Source organism: Vitis riparia, chromosome 12 (assembly GCF_004353265.1).
Source record: "Vitis riparia cultivar Riparia Gloire de Montpellier isolate 1030 chromosome 12, EGFV_Vit.rip_1.0, whole genome shotgun sequence".
Taxonomy (NCBI): domain Eukaryota; kingdom Viridiplantae; phylum Streptophyta; class Magnoliopsida; order Vitales; family Vitaceae; genus Vitis; species Vitis riparia.
In genome coordinates, this window is record NC_048442.1 from 2,212,226 (window position 1) to 2,222,052 (window position 9,827).

Here is a 9,827-nt window from a genome sequence, read left to right on the forward strand (position 1 = left end):
CATATTTTTAAAAATAAAAATGATTTTAACAAAAAAATAAAAATGATGATGAAATGAACTCGGTAATATATATGTTACTATTACAATTTATTTTTATTGATTTTCTTCTTATATATTATTTAAAAAAATATATTTATTAGTATTTATTGGAAAGCGTAAAAAAAATGAAAATAAAAAAAAAAATGGGAGAAAAAAGAATGATGAATAAAACTTGTTGTGTGGAGAGGATATTTGGTAAATTAATTTAATGACTTAATTTATATTAATTTCAAAAAAAAAATGTAAATATAATTTTATATTTAAATAAAAATAAATTAATTATTTTGACTTAATAGTTAAAATTAATTTATTCTTATTTAAATCTAGAACGATGTTCATAAAAAATAATAATAAGAATTAAGAATGATATAAATCAAGTCATTAAATTGATTTATAAAATACTATCTAAATTTTTTATAACATGTTGTTGTCTAGTCCATGTTCTTATCCACTGAAGCAACAGGTCAAAGATGGGCAGAGTTTGGAAGAGAAGGTTAGTAGTTAGAGTTGGCAGAAGGCCCTGAGTCGGCTTAAAGCATCTGTACGGTGTGAGTTGCTTTTACATACAACTCATGGATCCATACCTTCCATCTCAAGCCTGATCTGGAGCCGAAGAAGAGCTCATACAAGCGGATCGATTCTCATGGATCCATACCTTCCATTCTCAAGCCTGACCATGGAGCTGAAGAAGAGTGGAACCTCCCAAGACTTGGCAGTGGAAAGAGAGTGCTTTCGATAGCTTTGCTTCCTATTCGGATACTGACTTAATTAAAGGGTGGTTTGCGAGAGCGGTTGCCGTAGAGGTTTCCAAAGTGGAAGTGGTAGTCGAAGCCAGGCAAAACCTCCCCAGATTTAGCAGCGAAGAGTAAGATTGGTTTGAAATCAGGTGATGTTGGATTCAGTAAGCCTGCAGAAAGGGCCAATTAACTGATGAGTAAGTTTTCTCTTCCCTATTAATGATTAAGAAAGACTGAATTATGAAAAGGAATGCCCATAACTCAAAAAGTTGTTTAATTTTTGTACATAAATTTTTTATATTAATTGTTTCACTACTTAAATTTTAAGTCATTTTTAAAAAATTATTAAACCCGTTAATAAATCCAAAACATTAAACCTTGTTTAATTTGGAGTTTATTTGCTTAATATATATAAATAAAGGTGAAACTATAGAACTCAATAACATTAAAAAGTTACGGGCCAAAATTTATTTTAAATATAAAAAGTTGATCTATAACTCTCTAATGATATTGAGTTCTATGAATTTTTAATATTAATTAAATTGGTTTTTGGGTTTCAAATTAATTTTGAAATTAATGAATTTTATATATCAAGTATAACTTGATTTGAAATTTATTTGTTCAATGAAAAACTTTAGAGATGTTGAAGGATTTTCATAAAAATACATGTACTTTAAAAGATCATATTTAAAGATTTTCGATATTATATCATGGATAAAGAAAATGAATGATATCATGTTCAATTTTTTTATTCATTTTTAAAATTTTATATTTTCATTTTATTTTTAAAAACTAATGAAAATAACTTGTATTTGTTTTCTAAAAATTATTTTTTATTTCACTTTGATTTTAAAAACTGTATCATTCTCTATTTCACTTTGTTTTCAAATAATTATGACTAAGAGCCCGTTTGGCTATGCTTTTTAAAAGTGTTTTTAGCCCTAAAAACACCTAAAAGCGTTCTTAATGTAAAAAAATAGGTGTTTGACAATATTTTGAAAAACACTTCAAGTGTTTTTTAGAGAAGCACTTGGAAGATGTTTCTTTAAAAAAACAATTCTAACTTTTTCATATATTACTAAAATGTCATTTCCAACTATTCTCTATTTCCCTTTCATTGTTCACTTCCTTCTCACTCTCCTCTTCATCTTTCACTTCCCTTTGATAAAAATAATTTTTTTAGTTTTTTTAACAATATAAATGTTTATATATTTTTTTGTAATAAAACTTTTTTATTTATTATAATATTTTCTTTTTGTAATAAATGTCTTTTTTAGTAATTTATGATTATTATAATCGTTTTTGTATTTATGTGATATATTATAAATAAAAAATAAAAAATTAGTAGAATCACTTTTCTAGATTCTCATAAAAGCGGCTTTCATAGAAGTGTTGTAGAAGAAAATACGTTCACTAAAAGCAGTGGCAAACATGCTCTAAACAATGTAGTGTTAAGAATTTTTAAAAACAGTTTTTAAATCACACAACGGCTCTTAAATTTTTAATATATTATAAGTTTATGAAATGCTGTCTAGCCGCTGTTTATCCACTACAGGTCAAAGAGAGGCAGAGTGGAAGAGAAGGTTTGATATAGTAGTTGGAGTTGGAAGAGGAAAGGCCCTGAGTTTGCTTAAATGATCATCCGTGGACTGCAAGTTGCTCCTAGATAGAAGCGGATCGATTCTCGTGGGTCCATACCTTCCCTCTCAAGCCTGATCATGGAGCCGAAGAAGAGCGAAACCTCCCAAGACTTAGCAGGGAAGAGTGAGATTGGTTTGAAATCAGGACCCTTGGCAGGGAAGAGTGAGATTGGTTTGAAATCAGGACCCTTGACAGGGAAGAGTGAGATTGGTACCTTGGCAGGGAAGAGTGAGATTGGTTTCTTGGCAGGGAAGAGTGAGAATATTGGTACCTTGGCAAGGACGAGTGTGATTGCTTCGAAACCAGGAGCCTTTGCAAGGACTGTGTTTCGTTTGACAGGGATGGCTAGGTCTAAGTAAGCTTTCTCTTCCTTATCCTCCCTTATTGCATGCAACGTACGTACGCTTTTAATGATTAAGAAAGATTGAATTTTGGAATCAAAAAGCTTTTAATTTAGTTCATGTTTAATTGACCGGATATATAGTATAAGATAGGATAAAAGGATGGATATTATATCTTATATTTTTATCCCATATTTAATTAGTAATGAGATAGGATAAGTTAACTAATCATTACAATTAAACATGAGATAAGATAAGTGGTGAGATATATTATTCACATTCTTGTTTTTTTCCCTTGTACATGGGATATGTTATTAATCTATGCTATGATATGAGATATACATATCCATGTATCATAAACTTTTTTCTTCTTTTTTATCAATTTTTTAGTTTTTTATTTACTCATTTTGCAAAATAATTTTTTATTATAAATTAAATTTATGGTTAAAAAATAAAAACTAAAAAAATTATAAACTAATATTAATATAGTATATATATATATATATATATATATATATATATTGAATACCATAATATAAAAAATTTATTTATAAAGTTTAAATATTGTACTCATGAATATTGTTAAATATAAGATAAATTTCAATTTTTTAAATGGAAAATTTTGGAATGTGATATAATTTTTATTTTAAATATTAAAAATATATATATATTTCATATTATTTTTTTATTTATTTCACAAATTAAATATAGACATAATATATCACATTGGACATGTTATCTTAGAATATCATATTCATAACATATGTATATTCAAGAGTATCATATCCCAATGGATAGAAAATATATATCTTAATATATATATATATATATATATATATATATATATATATATATATATATTTTATATCCAATAAGATATGATATCTTAAGATATACATATTATATCTTATCTTGTTCTGCTAATCAAACATAGCTTTAGGGTGATCCCTTCCGAAACCACTTTATGACTTTAATACACTACTTTAGTCCAAATTAATTTAAAATAATAAGTTATATACGACACACTTCAAGTTTTTTAATTCTTCTTTTTTAACTACAAATTTAATTTTTTTAATCGAATTTTTTTATTTTACAAAATAAATAACATATAAAAATAAAAATTTGATATAAAATATAATAAAAATTATATGATAAATCACCACTAATATTATCTCATGTTTGAATGAAGATAGGATAAGATTTTAATAGTTTTAATTTTTAGGCTAAATTATTTATTTAAAAGTGATAAAGTAATTCATATATAATAAAAAATAACTCCTATGTTGTAGAAATTTTAAACATGATTTCGTTTAGCAATCATCATATTTAAAATCTTTAGAAAGTGAGATTCATTTTTTTGAGTTGAGAAGTATATCATATTCCAAAATGAGATTTATTTTTCATTTTTAATAAAAAAAAATTGAAAAACATTTTTAAGGAATTATTATATTTTTAGGGTCCGTAAATTAAATTTTAGTAGCCTAAGATTAATTCCTGATTAAAAAAAAAAAAAAAAAATCCTCCATGATTTGAAAATGAATAGCATTGTTTCAACTTCCCCAATCACCATCGCCACTTTATCATAAAATTTATTTTAACACAATATGGGTGAGAGATGTTATTGAATTCCGGCTAAGAATCTCTCGGCTACAATTAGTCTTCTAGAACTGCATTCTCAACTCACTCTAATGATTTATTTATTTTTCTTGCATTTTATCCTATACAGAATCACAGACGAACTTGAGGAATTGAACAGGAAGAAGGATGTTGTGTGCCTTATTTTATCATATCCTCCTTTCAACTCCCGGAACATTGAAACACACAGAGGCTGGATTCGAGATGTTTTGGAGATTAATCACGAAGTAAGAAAAAAAAATTACGGGAAGCTCCTTTCAGACCCCCTCATGAAGTACGGAGTGAGTGTTTCAGACCTCTCTTCTAAAATCACTGGATTGCTTCATCATTCCATCCATGATATCGAAGCTCATGTTCCATCACACATCCTTGTGGAGATGTGTGAGGACGTGTCTCTATGGTATCCAACACCGAAGATGGCAATGCTGGATTTGTGTATTGATGATTTTATGATTCGCCAAATTTTACAAAATATACAAATCTCCGAAATTCGGAGTATTTTGATTTCAGGAGTAAATGATAAAACCTTTCCGCGCAGACTGAAGAATCTTCCACCAATAAGGCAAATGTTTGATCTCGTCATTCAAGTTAATGTCAAGTCTTGTATGACAGTTGAACATATGCAGGATAGAATCATAGAAGAATTGGGTTTCTCAAAATCTAGCAGAGGGGAAGCAGAGCAATTGTTGAGAAGCCAAAATTTCTTAATCTTTCTTGATCGCTTCGATCCATGGATAATGGATTTGGATTTGCATGACCTGGGGAATGGGTGGTGGAACTCAGACAACACTCAAAAGATAGTTCTGATGGGCTATTCTGGTTTTTCAGTCGTGCCAGTGGCGGATCTGGAGATTAGGGGGAGCCATCATCTATTATCATGGGAATTATTTTGTAAGAATGTTGGTGAAGTTATGTCGAGTATCCAACAACTAGCTGTGCATCTGTTGAGACAATGCTCGGGCCATTTACTAGCCACTGTTCTAATGGCAAGAGCCTTAAAAGATGTCAAGAATGTTCGCATCTGGCAGCATGCATCTCGGGTAATAGGCTGTCTACCAACATCACACGCTGAAGATAGAATTTTGTTTAATGCATTAGCGTTCGTTCTGGAGCATTTAGGTTCTGCAAATAAATGTGTAAAATATTGTGCATCTCACCTAGAGATGGAAGGAACATACAAAGTGGATTTGCTTGATAGCTGGATGAAGGAAGACTTAATCAAAACACTCGATGAAGGAAAGAAGATTGTTCAACATCTTGTCAATGCCCTCTTGTTGGAAAGCTTTCAAAATGGAGAGTCGATCCGAATGCGAAAAGAAATTCATAAGGAGTTAGTGAATTTTTATGAAGCTGAAATGAATCCAATACTACTTGTTGAATTAGATGGAAGAGGACTCATGGAGGCACCAAAAAATGAGACATGGGAGGAAGCTAATGAGATGTATTTGATGAATAATAAAATATCCAAGCTATTGGATAATCCGAATTGCCCTAAACTCAACGCATTGTTCTTACAAGGTAACCATCATCTGAGAGTTATTTCTCCATCTTTTTTCCAATGCATGCCTATCCTCCAAATCCTAGACTTGTCCCAAACTAAAATAAAATCTTTACCACAATCTCTTTTTAAGTTGGTTCAACTCCGAAAATTCATTTTAAGAAGCTGTGAACTATTCTCGGAGCTGCCAGCTGAAGTTGGGGAATTCTGTCATCTTGAGGTACTTGATCTTGAAGGGACTGAAATCACAAATTTACCTGTTGCTATTGGGAAACTGACAAATTTGACATGCTTGAAAGTGTCATTTTATCCCCAAGCTAATGGCAATAGAAAAAACAATCCGTCCAATAGAATCATTCCCCAGAATGTGATATCCAGCTTGCTTCAATTAGAAGAGTTGAGCATAGATGTGAATCCAGAGGATGAGAGGTGGAATGCAACCATTAAAGATATTGTAGAGGAAGTTTGTTGCTTAAATCGGTTGCATTTTCTTAAACTTCACTTGCCAGAAGTTTTTCTTTTGAATGATTTGAGAAATGGATCATCATTGATAAACTTGTCACGGATGCACTTTAGATTTATTGTTGGCAATCATCCGAAGCGCATAATATCCCGGTTGCTACATGAATCTGCAATTAAATTTGAAGAACAAGAAAGTTGCTTGAAGTATGTGAACGGTAAAGACATTCCAATTGAAATTAAGGAGGTACTCCAACATACTACTGCATTTTTCCTAGATCGTCATTTAAATGCAACCAGTTTGTCTGAATTTGGGATTGAAAATATGGAGAATTTAAAATGTTGTGTATTACAGGAATGTAGTGAGATTCAAACCATTGTAGATACAGATGGTTCCAGTAAAGATATTGTACTTGAATCACTGGAGTACTTGAGTCTTCATTATATGAAGAACTTAAGGAGCATCTGGAAAGGGCCAAATATTTGGAGGCCTCATCTAGAGTCTCTAAAAGTTTTGGCATTGTATTCCTGCCTTAATTTGACTAACACTTTTACTTGGGATTTGGTTGAAAGGCTTGACAACTTAGAGGAGCTTGTGGTTGAAGACTGCCCGGAAATCAACACCATAATGCTGCCTGCTGATCAACAAAATTGGAGGAAAAGGTACCTACCAAATTTGAAGAAGATATCACTTCATTACTTGCCTAAATTGGTCAGCATTTTCGGAAATGTACCGATTGCACCAAGCTTGGAATGGCTAAGCTTCTATGATTGCCCGAGCCTCAAAATTCTCTTCCCGGAGGAAGTTAGCAGTCATAAATTAAAGGTGATAATAGGGGAGGTAGACTGGTGGAGTGCATTGAATGAATCAGAACGGTTTCAGCTACAAAATCTGGGTGCTATCTTTTTTCCAATTGAAAGGGACATAGATTTGAGGACACAGTTAGCAGAAATCAATGATCAACTTCAAGCTCAGATGCAAAAAACAGAGCCCTCTCAACAGTCAGGTTGGTTTTCCATTTCTCTTTCTTTTCAAAAATAAGGGTGATCTCCATTTTATCTATCTTATCCACAGCTGCTACATTAATTGTCCTATTACTATTTGAATCTCTCCCTACTGGAAAATGATTCATTATAGAGTTGAAGGTAGAATCCAAACAAGCCTGTGCTGCTGTGCACATTTTGGCTAACCAACGTTTATGTTTTGCTACACAGCCATGCCCCAAAACATGGGTGGGAAGGCACTGTTTGAATTACCCCAACAACATTTGTATTATACGTATTACATGTCCAAGTTTATTACTCTGTGTAGACTCTTTATTCTACTGTCTCATATGTGGTATTTTTGTTGGCTATTAATTTATCTATGGAGGAACAGGTCTTGATGACTCCCTGGAGAACCCTGCAGTTGAGGTCGAAACAAGCTCAAAGCAGAAGCAAGTTGCTTAGTTGTACATATGCAGTACTAGCTAAGCTAGAGCTACTATGGAACTGCTGCTCCTTTTAGCTAAAAAAAAGAAAGGGTTGATACATGGGTATCTTTTCATGAAGTGGCCACTCTCAGAACTCCATCGTTTTCTCATTCAAGCTCCCTGAATGTGAACAGATTAAGGCATCTAGTTTGGTATTTTCTGGACAGCTGCCGATTGTCTTATTGATTGTTGTTTGTTTAGTTATTTCATGTTGTGCTTGGTTGTGGAGAAAAGGGAACTCAGAACCTTACTTCTCTAATCTCTTTGAATAAATTGTGATGTGGACTTGTTTATGCTTTTGAATCCGGTATTCAAAAACAACATCCTTCAGTTTGTTTGTATTGAAGTGACAATCAGTTTTATATAATGTACCCTTGTTTAAGCAGTGTTACCCTCCAATAAATTTTGATGTTGATTTGAAAAGTTTGCCAGAATCTCTGGTGGCAGTGGGCAAACTTGGCCTTTGATTCAATAAACATCAAGCAGCTGCACACACTGACATGATATTCATACTCATGTATACCAAAGCAGTAGAAGTTTTTGAGAATTAAAATCGAGTTGTCATACGTCTCCAAGGGGATGAAATAGATTTTTTTATCACGTCTACTGCTCTCTTTTTGGATTGCCAGTTAACTGTTACCAAGCTATCTGAATTTGGAATTGGAAATATGAAGAAGCTAGAGTTTTGTGTTTTGTGGGAATGTAATGAAATTCAAACCATGGATGGAGCAGAAATTCATAAGCAACGGGCTGGCAAACACGATGAAGGAGATGTTAATGAAGATACTGTAACAGTGTCATTGCGGTAGTTGGAATGCATCTGGAAGGGGCCAGTTCATAAGGGTTCTCTCTGTCCAATCTAAAATCCTTGGTGTTGTGTACATGCCCCCGATTGAGTACCATTTTTACTTTGAATCTGCTTGAAAATCTCATCTTCTTGGAGGAGCTTGTGATTGAAGACTGCCCTGAAATCAACAGCCTAGTGACCTGTGAATTTGGTGTTGAAAATGAATGGTTCAAAATCGTACATCTTCCAAGCTTGAAGAAGATGTCACTTTAAATTTTGTGATAATGCCATGCCCATTTCAGCTTTTTGAGAATTTTCTAGAGAAAATCTGTGCTTCTGTATGTGGTATTGCCATGCCATTCTGTGAATATTTCAGAGATTTAGATGAAAAATTGTGCTTGTGCATGGGATATTGGCAGCCCCATTTCAGACTAATTCTGCCATACCCGTTTGAGATTTCTTAGGTCAATTGCAGCATTTTCATTATACTCAATTATGGGTAAGATTGATCAATCCTTGACCCACTACAATGCCATTCATGCCATTCCTGGGTTTCCTTGAACTAAAGCCCTCTTTGGCAACTGTCTTTTAATACAAAATATTGTGTTGCCAATCAAAAAAGAAAAACATAAAATATGATTTTTTTTTTCAGATAAATGTTTTGAGTTGATTTTTCTTTATTTTTTAATACTTAAAAAATTATTTAAAAAAACAAACAACTTAATAATTAATACTATTAAACATTATTTAGTTTTAAAACCACAATAACCAAGACTACTTGTCCTTTGCTAGAGCTTTCTACATCACTTCTAGGCATTTAAAGTCTTCCATTCACTGAATTTTTGCACCAGTTTTATTAAATGAGGCATTGAGAATGGTAACATTTGCATTCAAGTTGGTTTGGGGCATTATCATATCTTCTTTATTTTTTCTTTCTTATACGCTTGGGACATGTTCCCCTTTTTTGCTTGGGTCTATCTTGCTAGGATTTTTCCTTTCTTGCACTCTCTAACTAGGCATTATTGACAGAATGCTACCGTGGCACTACCTATAGTTCTTTGAGAGTGCCACACTTACAAGTTCAAGCAAACAACTCTTTGAGTGGAACTAGGGATTGTTTGATATGGAGATAAATCTAAGTTCACAAGCAATCATGTTTAAATGCTTTTACCATTACTGATTCGTCACACCATTCCATCTATAGGAACTGATTACTAA

At 32.3% G+C, this 9,827-nt stretch overlaps 1 protein-coding gene across 4 annotated transcripts; it reads left to right on the top strand.

Annotated features, from left to right (window-relative positions):
- Positions 1–478: 478 nt before the first annotated feature.
- LOC117927270 (disease resistance protein At4g27190-like) lies at positions 479–8,245 on the top strand. 4 transcript variants are annotated; one of them, XM_034846731.1, is made up of 5 exons: positions 479–973; positions 2,332–2,772; positions 4,485–5,911; positions 6,938–7,357; positions 7,729–8,245. In XM_034846731.1, the coding sequence occupies exons 2-5, from the start codon at positions 2,495–2,497 to the stop codon at positions 7,797–7,799; spliced, it is 2,196 nt and encodes a 731-aa protein (XP_034702622.1). In that variant the 5' UTR covers positions 479–973; positions 2,332–2,494; the 3' UTR covers positions 7,800–8,245. The 4 variants fall into 4 exon arrangements, with proteins under 4 accessions (XP_034702622.1, XP_034702621.1, XP_034702620.1 ...); XM_034846730.1 differs by having other exon boundaries at positions 2,332–2,549; positions 2,628–2,772; positions 4,485–7,357; XM_034846729.1 differs by having other exon boundaries at positions 2,312–2,772; positions 4,485–7,357.
- Positions 8,246–9,827: the final 1,582 nt, after the last annotated feature.